Genomic DNA, 21,038 nt, shown 5'->3' on the forward strand with positions numbered 1-21,038 from the left:
AGCTTATTTCAGGGCCCAAGATGAGAGAGCGATGCTGGTCCTACAGATTTAGAATCCAGCTTAGTCCATGACCTGAGATCTTAGAGCAATGTTGGCCCGTAGGCTTAGAATCCTGCTTATTCCATGACCCAAGATGAGAGCGTAATGCTGGTCCAGCAGCTCTTTAGATTCCAGCTTACTCTATAGCTTAAATGGGAGATCAATACTGGTCCATTAGGTTTGGAATCCAGCTTATTCCAGGGCCTGAGTAACGAGCAATGCAGGTCTGCTGGCTTTGTAATCCAGTTTATTCCAGGACCCAAGCTGGAAGCAGTGTTAGTTCACCAGCTCTTAGAATCCAAGTTACTCCATAGCTTGAGATGTTAGTTCAATTCTACTCCATCGACTTTTGATGTCTCCATTCCTTGAGTGAGTCCAGTATTTAGCCTAGTGGCCAGTGTAAAAAAAAATTGCATGATTATCAATTTTTTGCCCCCAAATGTATACTGTAGATAGTGATATAAAAGAGTAACGTTAAATTCTTGATTTAAACAAAAGGTCATTTTCTGCATTTTCTGATGTCGCCTTCCCTTTAATAGAGGCTAATATGACGACCACCTTTAACATCCTACTGTACTTGTGCCTGTTGACAGCTCACTGATTTCCACTTTCCAGCAGGATGTTATTAGAACGGGCGGCATGGTGTGCAGGATTGGGAGATGGGGAGTCAGATAGGAGCGGCTCTCCGCGTTCGTCTTCCTCTTCTACATTGTTGATGATCTTCCCCCATCAGCGACGCGATTGCTATCAGATAAAAAAAATTCCTTCCTATACAGAGCAGCATAAACGAGCCCCACGGAGCGGACATTTCATCATTAAAGCGTGAATTGGCACCAGAGGAAAGAAAAGTGGAGAAATGTTTCATCGACGGAAGCGAGATTACAAACAGTCTGCAGAGCGCTGATGTGTCAGCCCCAAAAAGCGCGGACTCCCGCTGTCCGTAATGTGTGGGAACCACAGTGTCCAGCCCTGGTTGTCCTATTAATGCAAGATTCAAGAGATTTCTGTGTACTCAGGTGACCTGAAGTGGTTTTCTCTGCTGGCGTAGAGTTCTGATATGTCCTTAGTCAGTCCCCATAACTATGGAGGATGCACAGCCTCCATACTGATACTTGGCTGCTAAGGCCAATCAGTGACACAGGATTGTAAGAAATGCCGCCATACATCTCTGTAATGTGTCCTACTGATAAATCGAAACCCTACAAGTAATCAAGTCACCCAGATCCTCAATCTCTGACCGGCTGTTTCCGATCACTCTTCCCCTCATCAAGAAAAGAAAAGTTCGTACAATATGAGGGCTGTAATTGTCTACAAGCGGAACTATCCCTTGTCATAGATACACAGAAGTCTGGAGAACTCTTCCTGCTATACAGCTATCTAAGGAATGATAATACTAACATCCTAAACATTTCTAGAATGGGTGGGATGGAATTCACAGCTCATATCATCCTGCTGGTGGTGACTAAGAATATCGCACATTCTTTATTCACTAGTGTACTTCACTAGACGTGTAACGCAAGAATATAACTACTATAATACTGCCCCTATGTACAAGAATATAACTACTATAATACTGCCCCTATGTACAAGAATATAACTACTATAATACTGCCCCCTATGTACAACAATATAACTACTATAATACTGCCCCTATGTACAAGAATATAACTACTATAATACTGCCCCTATGTACAAGAATATAACTACTATAATACTGCTCCTATGTACAAGAATATAACTACTATAATACTGCTCCTATGTACAAGAATATAACTACTATAATACTGCCCCCTATGTACAAGAATATAACTACTATAATACTGCTCCTATGTACAAGAATATAACTATTATAATACTGCCCCTATGTACAAGAATATAACTACTATAATACTGCTCCTATGTACAAGAATATAACTACTATAATACTGCCCCTATGTACAAGAATATAACTACTATAATACTGCTCCTATGTACAAGAATATAACTACTATAATACTGCCCCTATGTACAAGAATGTAACTACTATAATACTGCCCCTATGTACAAGAATATAACTACTATAATACTGCTCCTATGTACAAGAATATAACTATTATAATACTGCCCCTTTGTACAAGAGTATAACTACTATAATACTGCTCCTATGTACAAGAATATAACTACTATAATACTGCTCCTATGTACAAGAATATAACTACTATAATACTGCCCCTATGTACAAGAATATAACTACTATAATACTGCCCCTATGTACAAGAATATAACTACTATAATACTGCTGCCATATGCAAGAATATAACTACTATAATACTGCCCCTATGTACAAGAATATAACTACTATAATACGTTCCTATGTACAAGAATATAACTACTATAATACTGCCCTCTATGTACAAGAATATAACTACTATAATACTGCTCCTATGTACAAGAATATAACTACTATAATACTGCCCTCTATGTACAAGAATATAACTACTATAATACTGCCCCCTATGTACAAGAATATAACTACTATAATACTGCTCCTATGTGCAAGAATATAACTACTATAATACTGCCCCTATGTACAAGAATATAACTACTATAATACTGCTCCTATGTACAAGAATATAACTACTATAATACTGCTCCTATGTACAAGAATATAACTACTATAATACTGCTGCCATATGCAAGAATATAACTACTATAATACTGCCCCTATGTACAAGAATATAACTACTATAATACTGCCCCTATGTACAGGAATATAACTACTATAATACTGCCCCTATGTACAAGAATATAACTACTATAATACTGCGCCTATGTACAGGAATATAACTACTATAGTACTGCTCCTATGTACAAGAACATAACTACTATAATACCGCCCCTATGTACAAGAATATAACTACTATAATGCTGCTCCTATGTACAGGAATATAACTACTATAGTACTGCTCCTATGTACAAGAACATAACTACTATAATACCGCCCCTATGTACAGGAATATAACTACTATAATACTGCTCCTATGTCATGGCTCCATCACTCCAAGTACTTTTGTTGCATTTATTTGTAATTACTGATAATTTGCTGATTTATTAATAATGGCGCCCCACATTTTATACTTATACATATAGTGGTGAGGTTTTTATAAACTGTTGCATTTATTTCTGCGCAGCTCCGCTCGGCTACATCTTCCCTGATCACTTCAGTGCTGAGAAAGGGACAAGGTCACGCTTCCTATTGTGCTGGTGTTTTTCATTGTTTTACACCTCTATAAGCTGCAGACAAACCCTTCACCTTGGCCCATCAGTAACCGTGAACTCCCAGCCTCAGAGCTGCCAAAATCTGCAGACCTCGCTGCCATTCACCTCCTCGTAAAGTTGAAGCTTTAGGTAAATCTGAGTCTGTGTAGCCCGGGGGGTGGGTGTCTGCTCCGCTCACTGTTTCCAGACACAAATGGCGCAGGTTCTCAGAAGACGGGTGGATTACTGTTAATTGTTTAACTTGTTTGCTCTCTGTTCGCAGTGCTCCGACTATGACCTGGATTTTGGCACCGAGTGCTTGCATTTGGCCTTGACTTATAGTAAGACGAGGGCTAAGCTTCTGGACGGACCCCCCGACCTGTGGAAGGTAAATAGGGCGCACGTTACATGACAATGAAAGTTTACCTAACTCTTGGGTTCTTTGAGCGCACTATGGAGCCGGCCCCCAAATTCAGCCAAGGTTGCTCTCCATGTCACCCTCCTGGGCTGGAGCGTTGTACACACTGTAATGGGGGTCCACTCTGGGGAAATAATGAAGACCTCCCAGACTCCTGGAATAATTGGCAAATCTCAGCGACGCCGTCAGATTCTGTAAACTAGCGCTTCTGGAAAGTTTTCTGTGCATTTTGTCTACCTAATCCTTCACTAGATGAAGCCCCACATCAAATGTTTCATTTGATGGAGTTATTTGGGTTAACGAACTTTGAAGCAGAAGGGATGGGGTATGGCGTCAAAGGGGGCATCGTTTTCAGCAAATATTTCTTATGTCTGATATTATATTACTGTGTATCCCATACCTCCACTGATAACATTAGATGCATCCATATATCTGACTATTACCAGGCCCTTTTTTTTATAACTGTGACATGCTGTTATCAGGCTGCAAATTTTAAGGTAATAACCCTTTAAGATTATCCAAATTTGTGTGCATGTTGGCTGTGTGTTAGCGGTCTTTACCAAGATTATTCAATGTAGGTTGGAAAGAAATAAGCAGCTGCCAGATAACTTTGGAAGCTGATTATCAACCGCAAAAGAAAATCTCGGCATGTTAGAATCCATGGCTATCCTAATTCACACTAGATCAACTGCCAGAGATACATGATAAGATTCTGTCTGCAGTCACCACTAGGGGGAGCTCCCTGTATACAGAGATACATAAGATCCTGTCTGCAGCCACCACTAGGGGGAGCTCCCTGTATACAGAGATACATGATAAGATTCTGTCTGCAGCCACCACTAGGGGGAGCTCCCTGTATACAGAGATACATGATAAGATCCTGTCTGCAGCCACCACTAGGGGGAGCTCCCTGTATACAGAGATACATGATAAGATCATGTCTGCAGCCACCACTAGGAGGAGCTCCCTGTGTACAGAGATACATAAGATCCTGTCTGCAGCCACCACTAGGGGGAGCTCCCTGTATAAAGAGATACATGATAAGATCCTGTCTGCAGTCACCACTAGGGGGCGCTCCCTGTATACAGAGATACATGATAAGATCCTATCTGCAGCCACCACTAGGGGGAGCTCCCTGTATACAGAGATACATGATAAGATCCTGTCTGCGGCCACCACTAGGGGGAGCTCCCTGTATACAGAGATACATGATAAGATCCTGTCTGCAGTCACCACTAGGGGGAGCTCCCTGTATAAAGAGATACATGATAAGATCCTGTCTGCAGTCACCACTAGGGGGCGCTCCCTGTATACAGAGATACATGATAAGATCCTGTCTGCAGTCACCACTAGGGGGAGCTCCCTGTATACAGAGATACATGATAAGATCCTGTCTGCAGTCACCGCTAGGGGGAGCTCCCTGTATACAGAGATACATGATAAGATCCTGTCTGCAGCCACCACTAGGAGGAGCATCCTGTATACAGAGATACATGATAAGATTCTGTCTGCAGTCACCACTAGGGGGAGCTCCCTGTATACAGAGATACATGATAAGATCCTGTCTGCAGTCACCACTAGGGGGAGCTCCCTGTATACAGAGATACATGATAAGTCTGTCTGCAGCCACCACTCTGGGAAGCTCCCTGTATACAGAGATACATGATAAGATCCTGTCTGCAGTCCCCACTAGGGGGAGCGTCCTGTATACAGAGATACATGATAAGATTCTGTCTGCAGCCACCACTAGGGGGAGCTCCCTGTATACAGAGATACATGATAATATCCTGTCTGCAGCCACCACTAGGGGGAGCTCCCTGTATACAGAGTTACATGATAAGGTTCTGTCTGCAGTCACCACTAGGGGGAGCTCCCTGTATACAGAGATACATGATAAGATTCTGTCTGCAGCCACCACTAGGGGGAGCTCCCTGTATACAGAGATACATAAGATCCTGTCTGCAGTCACCACTAGGGGGAGCTCCCTGTATACAGAGATACATGATAAGATCCTGTCTGCAGTCACCACTAGGGGGAGCTCCCTGTATACAGAGATACATGATAAGATCCTGTCTGCAGCCACCACTAGGGGGAGCTCCCTGTATACAGAGATACATGATAAGATCCTGTCTGCAGTCACCACTAGGGGGAACTCCCTGTATACAGAGATACACAAGTCTGTCTGCAGCCACCACTCTGGGAAGCTCCCTGTATACAGAGATACATGATAAGATCCTGTCTGCAGTCACCACTAGGGGGAGCGTCCTGTATACAGAGATACATGATAAGATTCTGTCTGCAGCCACCACTAGGGGGAGCTCCCTGTATACAGAGATACATGATAAGTCTGTCTGCAGCCACCACTCTGGGAAGCTCCCTGTATACAGAGATACATGATAAGATTCTGTCTGCAGCCACCACTAGGGGGAGCTCCCTGTATACAGAGTTACATGATAAGGTTCTGTCTGCAGTCACCACTAGGGGGAGCTCCCTGTATACAGAAATACATAAGATCCTGTCTGTGGCCACCACTAGGGGGAGCTCCCTGTATACTGCTATACATGATAACATCCTGTCTGCAGACACCAGTAGGGGGAGCTCCCTGTATACAGAGATACATGATAAGATCCTGTCTGCAGCCACCACTAGGGGGAGCTCCCTGTATACAGAGATACATGATAAGATCATGTCTGCAGCCACCACTAGGGGGAGCTCCCTGTATACAGAGATACATGATAAGATCCTGTCTGCAGCCACCACTAGGAGGAGCTCCCTGAACACAGAGATACATGATAAGATTCTATCTGCAGCCACCACTAGGTTGAGCTCCCTGTATACAGAGATACATGATAAGATCCTGTCTGCAGCCACCACTAGGAGGAGCTCCCTGTATACAGAGATACATAATAAGATCCTGTCTGCAGCCACCACTAGGAGGAGCTCCCTGTATACAGAGATACATGATAAGATTCTGTCTGCAGTCACCACTAGGAGGAGCTCCCTGTATACAGAGATACATGATAAGATCCTGTCTGCAGCCACCACTAGGGGGAGCTCCCTGTATACAGAGATACATGATAAGATCCTGTCTGCATCCACCACTAGGGGGAGCTCCCTGTATACAGAGCTACATGATAAGATCCTGTCTGCAGCCACCACTAGGGGGAGCTCCCTGTATACAGAGATACATGATAAGATCCTGTCTGCAGCCACCACTAGGGGGAGCTCCCTGTATACAGAGATACATGATAAGTTCCTGTCTGCAGCCACCACTAGGGGGAGCTCCCTGTATACAGAGATACATGACAAGATCCTGTCTGCAGCCACCACTAGGGGGAGCTCCCTGTATACAGAGATACATGATAAGTTCCTGTCTGCAGCCACCACTAGGGGGACCTCCCTGTATGCAGAGATACATGATAAGATTCTGTCTGCAGTTACCACTAGGGGGAGCTCCCTGTATACAGAGCTACATGATAAGATCCTGTCTGCAGCCACCACTAGGGGGAGCTCCCTGTATACAGAGATACATGATAAGATCCTGTCTGCAGCCACCACTAGGGGGAGCTCCCTGTATACAGAGATACATGATAAGTTCCTGTCTGCAGCCACCACTAGGGGGAGCTCCCTGTATACAGAGATACATGACAAGATCCTGTCTGCAGCCACCACTAGGGGGAGCTCCCTGTATACAGAGATACATGATAAGTTCCTGTCTGCAGCCACCACTAGGGGGACCTCCCTGTATGCAGAGATACATGATAAGATTCTGTCTGCAGTTACCACTAGGGGGAGCTACATGATAACCAAGAATAATGGCATTACCTTTTTCACTGCCGTAGCACCACAGGGTTCACAAAATTGCCTTTTTAATTGCTCTAGACAACCACAGACCCTGACATTGATCCTACACTGTACTAGACCAGAAAAGATGCTGACATTGCTCCTTTCATTGTCCTATGTCACCAGGGATTCTGACATCACCATTTTCACTGCTGTAGACCACCAAAGGGTCACCAGAGACCTTGACATTAACCCACCACTACCCTAGACAACCATATTTGATCCTAATAATATCTTTTTCACTGCCTTAGACCACCAGACATCTTGACATTACCTATTTCACTGTCCTACTTCACCACGAATCCTACCATAACCCTTTTTACCGCCCTAGATCACTAGGGATCCTATCATTACCCTTTTCACTGCCATAGACTACAGGATATACTGACATTAACTTTTTCATTTTCCCAGACTAGACATCGTTCATACCACATCACATTAGAGCCTTCCATTAGCGGTATTTGTCAGGACCTGAAATAAGAGACACTGAAGTTTGCCATTATGTAGGCCTCCATATGCAATATCACATTCTCCTTTGCTATTCTATTCAGTAAACAAAGGTGTATAAACATAAACTTCACCAGCATATGGTAAAATGATGCAAGATGCTCTGAGCTGCCATTTTTCTGCAGCACCATGTGTGTCAAAGTATTAATTCTTAATTATGCCAGAAATATTATTCTGTAGGTCAAGAGACATAAGCCATTGTTAATATGATCCTGAAGGTTGAATTGACGTTTGTTGAATAGTTGCTGGCTACTTTTTGTATCATTCCTGGCCGGCTACTGTTCTGCTTTCCTTGACGGAGAAAGGCGAAAGTTAATTGAACAATCAATGTTTGCTAATATGTTGATTACTCACGGTATCAGTGCATGCACCTTGTTGTTCTGCAAACATTGAAGGACAAAGTATGCATGTTAATTGAACACTCAAATAATGAAAAATGACCTCCTCCCAAACCTGTGGATAATGACCTGAAGGACAGCTGTGGGTATAAAAAGGGATTTCTCTCCTTCAAAAGAGAGACTTTAAAGGACAACAGCCAAGACACCATGGCTCCAACCAGAGGAATACAGATTTGATCCACTGCCCATCACTGAACTACTACACTACAGAGATGTTTGGAGAACCCAGGTTGGGACAAATAGATCACCTGGCCACGTACCTCAATGGTCTGTCAGCTTCCTAAGCTTGCTGCTACCTCCTCTCTATGGGTGCCCAACAAATGTGGGGTTCCACTGGTAGGGGTAGTTGGCCCTGGAAACGTGAAGTTGCAAATGTTCTAATTCCTGGCAATCCAGTGGAAAGGTGAGACTGTCATTTGTACCATCTTGTGTGCTAGCAGGGGCAGTATCAGAGGCGTAACTATACCAGGTGCAGAGGTTGCAATCGCAGCCGGGCCCTGGAGCCTAGGGGGTCCCTAAAAGTCTCTTTGGCCTATACAAAAAGACTATTGCTATTAAAGATTTAAAATATTTGGGTGCCTCGTTGGAGCTTTCGCATTGGGGCCCATGAGTTTCAAGTTACGCCACTGGACAGTATTATGTTATTGACAGTTGTTGAACCAATAAATTATTACCCTAGTGTGTTACCCTCACCCTGTGTTGTCTGAGTAGTATTCCGAGAACGGGCATTCAGTGGGATGAGCCTTGGTCCATGTGATCTATCTAAAGACAGCCAGGCCAGTGGACGAGAGCACCCACTGACCCTCTTGTCTCCACACTTAGTGGCAGCGGTGGGACTGGTGTTCATGGATACCATCCAAGTAATGCTCCACAACCAGGGAGGCACGTGGACAGACCCAGCAGACCATAGGTAAGGCATACACAGCAGGTTTTTTATGCTACCATATCCAATCCCACCAACTCGGCCTTTAGAAGAGGACTACAGTGAAAATACATCCTCAACGGAAAGCTGCAACTATAGGAGTTGTGCCAGCTTCGACAGATTGAATACAGGGCCACCAACACTTGGATTTGATCCAGGAATTGGTCCTATGGGATGCCCAGAGCAACGTGGAGGACATTGAGTTTTACCAAGAGGAAATGAACTGCCTTATATATCAAGGGCCCAGTGGCAATCTGGAATAGAATACCTGGTCCCAAGCAGCTTGAATCCAGGAGTTGTTGGTCGTATTTAGACCCGAAGCCTGTTATTCCATTGGTATGGGTAGATCCGTAGCAATGAACTGAGGAGTTCTGGGATAGGCTGTGATACACAGTTCACCTTCATCAGCTTCCAGGATCTACGGGACGTGGTGGACGCCATGTGTGGACAATGCATACGAGTTTGGTTCTTGTTGATTACTTGTGGAGTTTCCCATGTCCAGCCAGGAACCATTTAGGAGGATATGGAGGACCCCGCAGAAGGAACAGGCCCCTCTTCCCCACGAACTGAATACAGAATTCTCATCTCAAGGCTTCCCCATCAGGGATTTTGCAGGATCTGAAAGATCATATGAGACAAGATGGCGTTGTCTGGTAAGCTGATGTACACAAGAATAGAATGGGGATTGTGGAGTTTATTCGCAAGGAAGATTTGGAACATGCTTTGAGGAAACTGGGTGATACAAAGTTTCATTCTCATGAAAGTGAAACTTTACATTTGTGTCTGTGCTGAAAGAAATGTCAATGGACTGTCCCCGACAAGTTGAGAAGGGTGATCGGAAGCCTATCACGTCTGGCTAATTAGGATGGGGGAGGGATGTGACGACTCAAAATTTTATTCTTTCTTATGTCAGACATTTTATTCAGTAGCTCAATAGACTTAAGCCATTGTTAATATGAGCCTGAACTTTGACTCTTCTTGTAGTTTGAATTGATGTTAGTTGATTTGTTGAATGGTTGCTGACTACCTATTGTATCAGTCCCAGCAGCTTATTGTTCCACTATCCTTGAGGGACACAGGCGCAAGTTAATTGAACAATCAAAGTTTGTTAATATGTTGATTTACCCATTGTATCAGTCCACACAGCTTGTTCTGCAAACATTGAAGGACAAAATATGCATGTTAATTGAAGACTCGAACAATGAGAGATGACCTCCTACGAAACCTGTGGATAATGGTCTGAACGACAGCTGTGGGTATAAAAAGGATCTCTTTCCTTCTACAGAGAGACTCTAGAGGACCGCAGCCAAGGCACCATGGCTCCAACAGGAGGAATACAAATTTGATCCACTGCCCATCACCTGGCCACATACCTCAATGGACTGTCAGCTCCCTATGCTTTCCGCCACCTCCTCTCTGAGTGCCCTCCAAAAGCAGGGTGCCATTGGTTGGGGTAGTTGGTGATGGAAGCCCAAAGTCGCAGATTCTCTAATTCTCTGCGATCCAGCGGAAGGGTGAGACTCTGTAATTTGCACCATCTTATGTACCTGCTGGGACTGTATGATATGCTATTGACTGTTGTTAATCCAATAAATGATTGCCCTAGTCCATGACCCATATGTGTGACCCAGTATACAGTGAGCTCCCCCTAGTGGTGACTGCAGGCAGCCAGAAGATTATAATGTGACTAGCTATGCAGGGGATTTGTTGCTCTGTTTTAGAAGAAACAAGCCTCGTTCATTGCTATGAATGTACCCAATTTGTTGCCAAGTTCGGAAGTATAAATCTGAACTCGTTGGCGCTGTGTATTGGGGTGTGTCTTTATTTGCCCCAGTTTCCTTGTCTGGGGTGATGGCAGATGGCACCTCAAGCTGCAGCATGCCACTTAGTCAGTGCGGTTCTCCTGCCAGGTTCTCCTTCCATCCCACCAATTATAGTGTAGCTACGTGTAGATCCCATGTGTATTGTAGCCGTGACTCACACGGACGGTATACATAGAGATACATAGTAACAGAGTGACATACAGCAGGGATTTAGGGTTATAATCCCAGACCAGCCAAGAAATGACTCTTTATGTATATATCCTCCTTATACTTCACAGCTGAGAGTTTGTTACAATTGTATCCTACGACGTCCATAACCCCATAGGGGCCTCTTAGGGCCCCTTCACACTGTGCAATCAAAGTCTGAACGAGCGTTCGATTTGTGACGTTTATCCGTCCTCGTTCCGAGGTTGCAAAGTGTGACATGGCGTTACGATTTGCGACGCAGCCCAGCATCGTACGATGTGAAAGAAAGAGCAGAACTTTCTTTCGTCGTAAATGTCCCGCTGTGGCGGTCGAAATCGTAGTATGTGACGGCGGTCATACGAGCTCGTAATGCGACTACGTGGGTTGGGCTTCCGCATACCTGTCTCCTGATTGGGCGTGACGTTTTAGCACGCCCATGCTGGTAATACGTCACGCTCGGAGTCGTAGGACTATGGCGGTGTGAAGGGTAGCGTACGATTGCGACGCGTGACGTTCACATCGCAACTACGTCAGAAAAAGCGTTAACATCGTAGAGTGTGACCGCTGGCTACGAGCTCGTACTGCGATGTCGAATATGACGCAAATGCGTCGTAATCGTAGCAGAATCGACCAGTGTGAAGGTACCCTTAGTCAGGCAGAGACCAAAAAAAGCCTGTAAAAGTCAATAGTGCACAAAGTAAAGTATAGAACAGTCTCCCGAAGGCCATAAACGCAAAGTAACAAACCCTCAGCTGTGAGAGGGACTAGGTCTGCACAGATATTCAACCTCTTAGTGCAAGTGACAGAAAATAATACTTGCACCTTCTCCATCATAGAATATACAAAGACGGGGGTGAACATTCAGGGTCTTCCCAATAAGTTCCCCCTGAGGTCCACATGACAGCCTGCATTCACCCTAGGAAATAGAAATGCGACACATCTTCATAAATTGGTTCCTCAACTAGATCATAGGGTTATAGTCATGGTCGAAAGTGTTGGCACCCTTGAAATTGTTCCTGAAAATGACGTATTTCTCCCAGAAAATGATTGCAGTCACACATGCTTTGTTATACTCCGGTTTATATCCTTTGTGTGTATTGTTACAACACAAAAAAGCAGAGAAAAAAAGGCAAATTGGACATAATTACTACAAAACCTCAAAAATGGACAGGACAAAATTGTGCGTAAACAACTTTGTTCCAAACTCACCTATGGCAAGTAACAGGTGTGAGCGTTATGCCAATTATTTATTATATTTATTTATTATACATTTCTCGTATTCCACAGAGCTGTACAGACATGGCAATCACTGTCCCCATTGGGGCTCACAATCTAGAATCCCTATCAGTATGGTCTTTGGATTGTGGGAGGAAACCGGAGAACCCGGAGGAAACCCACGCAAACACGGGGAGAACATACAAACTCCTTGACGATTTTGTTCTTGGGGGTATTTGAACCCAGGACCCCAGCGCTGCAAAGCATCTGTGCTAACCACTGAGCCATCATACAGTGCTAACCACTAGGCCAACGTTCTGAAAATCATACATGAAACCAGATAAAAAGGGGAGAGGTTGACTCAATCTTTGCATTGTGTGTCTGTGTGTGCCACACCAAGCATGGAGAACAGAAAGAGGAGAAGAGAACGGTCTGAGGACTTGAGAAGCAAAATTGTTGAGCAATATCAACAATCTCAAGTTTTCAGCTCCATCTCTAGAGATGTCCCATGATGTCTTGCCTTGTGGCCGCTCAGGAAGGGGTTGAGCTACATTGATATAGATAATTCCAAATGTAAAAAATTTTCAGCAAAAGGCTGAAGAGACCCAGATGCGGCGATTTGAGCATTTTTTTTCGAGCACGTCGGAAATGCTCTATTAGGACTCAAGCATGCTCGGGTGACACTTTATCCGAGCGCAGTCACTCATCATTAGTGGCTATTCATTATCTACAGGAAGCAGTAATAACCGCGGAATATATAGGGATAAGAAGACTTTTCGTTGTCACCCCCACCGCCCCCCGATACAGGAGACACCAATGATCTCAGGATCACAAGTGATCATTTACATCAGAGTTCTTCTTTTCCAGTTCTGACTTGCACTGGGTCCCTGCTGCTCTCTGTCTTTATACCCAGGAAATTCCCACCCTGCGGGGACCCCGTGGTCCTCAGAACAGGAATGATGGGGAATCGGTGAAGTGTCTAGACTTTCTTTCATTTTTTTTTTTTTTTAAAGAATTTTAACCCGTTTTGCGTTTTTTTTTTTTTTTTTAACATTTTCATCAATTTTTAAGATCCCCATTCAATTTATTGACTGGAGGGAAGCTAGGAAATAAAGAAGAGGCCGTAAAGATTCTGTAAGCAAATAATAATGTATAGAAATATTGCCGAGCGCCTCCTGAGGAGCAGCGCAGATGTTTTTGTGCTTAATTAAACATTAGTCTTGCTCTTGAATCTCGCATAGAATAAACCAAACGCATGATCACAACGCGGCTGCTGCTTCATCATTGTTTTAAGTGCTCGTAAAATCAAAGTTTTTGGAAATGAATGATTAAAACTCGTCACCCCATTGTTTAAAGATTTACAGCACATTGCCAAAAGGCGTTGACAGTAGAAGGTGCTGCTGTGGGGCATTACTGACTTTAATCATTCTTGGCCCCTTTAATTAGTAATTCCGCTTCTTTGTGCCCTAGGTGACCTATAAACGGGATTTGTATGCAGCGGAATCGATCATTAAGGGTAAGTGTCTGTAACTACTCTTACTGCTTGTTATCAGCGGGCTGCAGACTTCATAGGCAGTATTATAGTAGTTATATTCTTGTATATAAGGAGCAGTATTATAGTAGTTATATTCTTGTACATAGGAGCAGTATTATAGTAGTTATATTCTTGTACATAGGGCACAGTATTATAGTAGTTATATTCTTGTACATAGGAGCAGTATTATAGTAGTTATATTCTTGTATATAAGGAGCAGTATTATAGTAGTTATATTCTTGTACATAGGGGCAGTATTATAGTAGTTATATTCTTGTACATAGGGGCAGTATTATAGTAGTTATATTCTTGTACATAGGGCACAGTATTATAGTAGTTATATTCTTGTACATAGGAGCAGTATTATAGTAGTTATATTCTTGTATATAAGGAGCAGTATTATAGTAGTTATATTCTTGTACATAGGGGCAGTATTATAGTAGTTATATTCTTGTACGTAGGGGAAGTATTATAGTAGATATATTCTTGTACATAGGGTCAGTATTATAGTAGTTATATTCTTGTATATAAGGAGCAGTATTATAGTAGTTATATTCTTGTACATAGGGGCAGTATTATAGTAGTTATATTCTTGTACGTAGGGGAAGTATTATAGTAGATATATTCTTGTACATAGGGTCAGTATTATAGTAGTTATATTCTTGCACATAGGAGCAGTATTATAGTAGTTATATTCTTGTACATAGGAGCAGTATTATAGTAGTTATATTCTTGTACATAGGGCACAGTATTATAGTAGTTATATTCTTGTACATAGGAGCAGTATTATAGTAGTTATATTCTTGTATATAAGGAGCAGTATTATAGTAGTTATATTCTTGTACATAGGGGCAGTATTATAGTAGTTATATTCTTGTACGTAGGGGAAGTATTATAGTAGATATATTCTTGTACATAGGGTCAGTATTATAGTAGTTATATTCTTGCACATAGGAGCAGTATTATAGTAGTTATATTCTTGTACATAGGAGCAGTATTATAGTAGTTATATTCTTGTACATAGGAGCAGTATTATAGTAGTTATATTCTTGCACATAGGAGCAGTATTATAGTAGTTATATTCTTGTACATAGGAGCAGTATTATAGTAGTTATATTCTTGTACATAGGGGCAGTATTATAGTAGTTATATTCTTGTACATAGGGGCAGTATTATAGTAGTTATATTCTTGTACATAGGGGCAGTATTATAGTAGTTATATTCTTGTACATAGGGGCAGTATTATAGTAGTTTTATTCTTGTACATAGGGGCAGTATTATAGTAGTTATATTCTTGTACATAGGTGCAGTATTATAGTAGTTATATTCTTGTACATAGGGGCAGTATTATAGTAGTTAAATTCTTGTACATAGGGGCAGTATTATAGTAGTTATATTCTTATACATTGGAGCAGTATTATAGTAGTTATATTCTTGTACATAGGAGCAGTATTATAGTAGTTGTATTCTTGTACATAGGGGCAGTATTATAGTAGTTATATTCTTGTACATAGGGGGCAGTATTATAGTAGTTATATTCTTGTACATAGGAACAGTATTATAGTAGTTATATTCTTGTACATAGGGGCAGTATTATAGTAGTTATATTCTTGTACAGAGGGGGCAGTATTATAGTAATCATATTCTTGTACATAGGGGCAGTATTATAGTAGTTATATTCTTGTACATAGGGGCAGTATTATAGTAGTTATATTCTTGTACATAGGGGCAGTATTATAGTAGTTATATTCTTGTACATAGGGGCAGTATTATAGTAGTTATATTCTTGTACATAGGGGCAGTATTATAGTAGTTTTATTCTTGTACATAGGGGCAGTATTATAGTAGTTATATTCTTGTACATAGGGGCAGTATTATAGTAGTTATATTCTTGTACATAGGGGCAGTATTATAGTAGTTATATTCTTGTACATAAGAGCAGTATTATAGTAGTTATATTCTTGTACATAGGGGCAGTATTATAGTAGTTATATTCTTATACATTGGAGCAGTATTATAGTAGTTATATTCTTGTACATAGGAGCAGTATTATAGTAGTTGTATTCTTGTACATAGGGGCAGTATTATAGTAGTTATATTCTTGTACATAGGGGGCAGTATTATAGTAGTTATATTCTTGTACATAGGAGCAGTATTATAGTAGTTATATTCTTGTACATAGGAGCAGTATTATAGTAGTTATATTCTTGTACATAGGAGCAGTATTATAGTAGTTATATTCTTGTACATAGGAGCAGTATTATAGTAGTTATATTCTTGTACATAGGAGCTTTTCTCTCTGCTTTCCTCTCTGCTTCTTGCTTTCCTCTCTGCTTCTTGGTTTACTTTCTGTTCTTGCTTTCCTCTGTTTCTTGCTTTCCTCTCTGCTTCTTGCTTTCCTCTCTGTTCTTGCTTTCCTCTCTTTCTTGCTTTCCTCTCTGTTTCTTGCTTTCCTCTCTCCTTTTTGCTTTCCTCTCTTTCTTGCTTTCCTCTCTCCTTCTTGCGTTCCCATTTCCTTCTTGCTTTCCTCTCAGCTTCTTGCTTTCCTCTTTCCTTCTTGCTTTCCTCTCTGCTTCTTGCTTTCCTCTCGGCTTCTTGCTTTCCTCTTTCCTTCTTGCTTTCCTCTTTCCTTCTTGCTTTCCTCTCAGCTTCTTGCTTTTCTCTTTGCTTCTTGCTTTCCTCTCTGCTTCTTGCTTTCCTCTCTGCTTCTTGCTTTCCTCTCTGTTTCTTGCTTTCCTCTCTGCTTCTTGCTTTCCTCTCTGCTTCTGGCTTTCCTCTCTGCTTCTTGCTTTCCTCTCGGCTTCTTGCTTTCCTCTCGGCTTCTTGCTTTCCTCTCTGCTTCTGGCTTTCCTCTCTCCTTCTTGCTTTCCTCTCGGCTTCTTGCTTTCCTCTCGGCTTCTTGCTTTCCTCTCGGCTTCTTGCTTTCCTCTTTCCTTCTTGCTTTCCTCTCTGCTTCTTGCTTTCCTCTCTGCTTCTTGCTTTCCTCTCAGCTTTTTGCTTTCCTCTTTGCTTCTTGCTTTCCTCTCTGCTTCTTGCTTTCCTCTCTGCTTCTTGCTTTCCTCTCTGTTTCTTGCTTTCCTCTCTGCTTCTTGCTTTCCTCTCTGCTTCTGGCTTTCCTCTCTGCTTCTTGCTTTCCTCTCGGCTTCTTGCTTTCCTCTCGGCTTCTTGCTTTCCTCTCGGCTTCTTGCTTTCCTCTCTGCTTCTTGCTTTCCTCTGTGTTTCTTGCTTTCCTCTCTGCTTCTTGCTTTCCTGTGTGTTTCTTGCTTTTCTCTTTCCTTCTTGCTTTCCTCTCGGCTTCTTGCTTTCCTCTCGGCTTCTTGCTTTCCTCTCGGCTTCTTGCTTTCCTCTCTGTTTCTTGCTTTCCTCTTTCCTTCTTGCTTTCCTCTTTCCTTCTTGCTTTCCTCTCTGCTTCTTGCTTTCCTCTTTCCTTCTTGCTTTCCTCTCGGCTTCTTGCTTTCCTCTCTGATTCTTGCTTTCCTCTCTGCTTCTTGCTTTCCTCTCTGCTTCTTGCTTTCCTCTCTGCTTCTTGCTTTCCTCTCTGCTTCTTGCTTTCCTCTCTGCTTCTTGCTTTCCTCTCTGCTTCTTGCTTTCCTCTCTGCTTCTTGCTTTCCTCTGTGTTTCTTGCTTTCCTCTCTGGTTCTTGCTTTCCTCTCTGGTTTTTGCTTTCTCCTCGCTGCTGCAGGCCCCTATAGTTGTTGGCAGGGGCGTAACTACCGCGGTCGCAGGGGTCGCAATTGCGACGGGGCCCGCAGTGCTTAGGGGCCCACCCAGTCCAGCAGACTGGGCGGGCTCCTAAGAACTCTAAGCTACAAAATGGGCCGCCGGCCCTTTAAATAATTCTTCCTTACAGGCCCTGCTGCGCGTGCACTCGCGATCACGGGTGGGACTGCACTTGACCCGCAGCAGAGCCCCTCCACCGCAGAGAGCCGCACACCACTAGTAGTGGTGGTCCACTACTATAGCTGCCACTGCTCTGTGCGCACAGGACCTGTGATGAGGTCACAGGAGGGGAGGAGTTGGAGTCACATGATCAAGGGCTTCCGTGTAGTGCAGGACAGTAGTGCAGTGCTGTTTGTCATCATGCTGGAGGAGGGTAAGCTTTTGTGTGAGGTCAGGAGGGGTTTGGGTGGATGTAGCAGAGCCGGGTGTGTATGAGGTGTACGGAGCAGAGCCGGGTGTGCATGAGGTGTACGGAGCAGAGCCGGGTGTGCATGAGGTGTACGGAGCAGAGCCGGGTGTGCATGAGGTGTACGGAGCAGAGCCGGGTGTGCATGAGGTGTACGGAGCGGAGCCAGGTGTGCACGAGGTGTACGGAGCGGAGCCGGGTGTGCACGAGGTGTACGGAGCGGAGCCGGGTGTGCACGAGGTGTACGGAGCGGAGCCGGGTGTGCACGAGGTGTACGGAGCGGAGCCGGGTGTGCACGAGGTGTACGGAGCGGAGCCGGGTGTGCACGAGGTGTACGGAGCGGAGCCGGGTGTGCACGAGGTGTACGGAGCGGAGCCGGGTGTGCACGAGGTGTACGGAGCGGAGCCGGGTGTGCACGAGGTGTACGGAGCGGAGCCGGGTGTGCACGAGGTGTACGGAGCGGAGCCGGGTGTGCACGAGGTGTACGGAGCGGAGCCGGGTGTGCACGAGGTGTACGGAGCGGAGCCGGGTGTGCACGAGGTGTACGGAGCGGAGCCGGGTGTGCACGAGGTGTACGGAGCGGAGCCGGGTGTGCACGAGGTGTACGGAGCGGAGCCGGGTGTGCACGAGGTGTACGGAGCGGAGCCGGGTGTGCACGAGGTGTACGGAGCGGAGCCGGGTGTACGGAGCGGAGCCGGGTGTGCACGAGGTGTACGGAGCGGAGCCGGGTGTGCACGAGGTGTACGGAGCGGAGCCGGGTGTGCACGAGGTGTACGGAGCGGAGCCGGGTGTGCACGAGGTGTACGGAGCGGAGCCGGGTGTGCACGAGGTGTACGGAGCGGAGCCGGGTGTGCACGAGGTGTATGGAGCGGAGCCGGGTGTGCACGAGGTGTACGGAGCGGAGTCGGGGGTGTACGGAGCGGAGTCGGGTGTGTACGAGGTGTCGCATCTCTGCTTCAGGAACATGGCCGCCGCGATCTCCATCTGGGCACGCGCGGCATCCTGCGGCCATTTTCCTGAAGCCGCGGCCAGCAGAGCGCCGCTTCTGCGCACGCGCGGCCAAAGGAAGATGGCCACGCCCACCGATCACCAATGAAATGTCGCACATCACGCTATTTTCACTCCCCTGTGCAGTGGATTCGGGACCTTGGGCATGCGCACACCACTACGCCACCAACGGAAAACTAAGCAAGATCTGGGGGAAGACACCACGCCCATCTGACCAGACCAGCCTGATTGACAGGCGAAAACGACTACTTTGGTAACGTATTTCGGCAGCATAGGTGGGGAATCGGGGTCCACAAACTACACTATTGTAATGCACAGCTCAGGCCCTATTTAACAGTATTTTTATCTCATACGGAAAAAACGGGGTGACAGGTTCCCTTTAAGAGAAAGCCAAAATAACCCCGGGACAGAAGGCGAGAGCAGGGGGGAGGTGCGGGACAGAGCCGCTTTAGGCTAGTTTCACACTAGCGTTAACTGCAATACGTCGCAAATGCGTCGTTTTGCCGAAAATACGCATCCAGCAAAAGTTCTTGCTGGATACGTTTTTTCGTCATAGACTAACATTAGCGACGCATTTGCGACGCATTGCCAAACGTCGCGTCCGTTTTGCGACGCTTGGGCGTGTGGTAGCGGACCGTCGGGAGAAAAAAACCTTACATGTAACGTTTTTTGCTCCCGACGGTCCACTTTTTCCGACCGCGCATGCGCGGCCGGAACTCCGCCCCCACCTCCCCGCACTTCCCCGCACCTCACAATGGGGCAGCGGATGCGTGGGAAAAATGCATCCGCTGCCCCCGTTGTGCGGCGGAGACCACACTAGCGTCGGGAACGTCGGCCCGACGCACAGCGACGGGTTGTTCCCGACGCTAGTGTGAAACTAGCCTTAGTCGCTAGTGTGAAACTAGCCTTAGTCAGGAGAAGCTGAGGAGCTGCAGCCGGTTTACATCAGCCACCCCTGTACCAGAGAGGAGATTGTGAGTTGTGTATATGAGCTGGTATCTCTGGTGTGTGTGTGTGTGTGTGTGTGTGTGTGGTATCTGTAGTGTGTGTGTGATAACTGTAGTATGTGTGTGATATCTGTAGTATGATGTGTGTGTGTGTGTGATATCTGTAGTGTGTGTATGTGTGTGTGTGTGATATCTGTAGTGTGTGTATGTGTGTGTGTGTGTGTGTGTGTGTGTTATCTGTAGTGTGTGTGTGTGTGATATCTGTAGTATGATGTGTGTGTGTGTGTGTGATATCTGTAGTATGTCTGTGTGTGTGTGTGATATCTGTAGTGTGTGTGTGTGATAACTGTAGTATGTGTGTGATATCTGTAATATGATGTGTGTGTGATATCTGTAGTGTGTGTAATAACTGATGTGTGTGTGTGTGTGTGTGTGTGTGTGTGTGTGTGTGTGATATCTGTAGTATGTGTGTGTGAGGCAGCAGCGTAACTACTACGGTCGCAGCTGCAAGCGGCTCTGGCAGGTCAGGGGGCCGTGAGTCCCCTTGAGCCTGTCTCCCTTATGCTTGTGTCCCCATGTGCCTGTCTCCCTTGCCCATTAGTCCCTGTGTGTCCCCATGTGCCTGTCTCCCTTATGCTTGTGTCCCCGTGTGCCAGTCTCCCTTGCCCATTAGTCCCTGTGTGTCCCCATGTGCCTGTCTCCTATGTCCCCTTGTGCTTGTGTCAGTCTCCTTTGTCCCCTTGTGCTTGTGTCAGTCTCCTTTGCCCACTAGTCCCTGTGTGTCAGTCTCCCTTTCCCACTTGTCCCTGTGTGTCCCCTTGTGCTTGTATCCCTT

The 21,038-nt window shown here is 44.8% G+C and overlaps 1 protein-coding gene across 3 annotated transcripts in view; it reads left to right on the top strand.

Moving 5' to 3' along the window:
* CRPPA (CDP-L-ribitol pyrophosphorylase A) overlaps positions 1-21,038 on the top strand; it is a 212,472-nt gene that overhangs the window by 60,680 nt on the left and 130,754 nt on the right. For all 3 annotated transcript variants that reach the window (XM_077268069.1, XM_077268067.1, XM_077268068.1), the window contains exons 4-5: positions 3,560-3,664; positions 14,059-14,104. In XM_077268069.1, the coding sequence (XP_077124184.1) occupies positions 3,560-3,664; positions 14,059-14,104 (151 nt within the window). The remainder of the gene's footprint in view (positions 1-3,559; positions 3,665-14,058; positions 14,105-21,038) is intronic.

Source organism: Ranitomeya variabilis, chromosome 6 (assembly GCF_051348905.1).
Source record: "Ranitomeya variabilis isolate aRanVar5 chromosome 6, aRanVar5.hap1, whole genome shotgun sequence".
NCBI lineage: Eukaryota > Metazoa > Chordata > Amphibia > Anura > Dendrobatidae > Ranitomeya > Ranitomeya variabilis.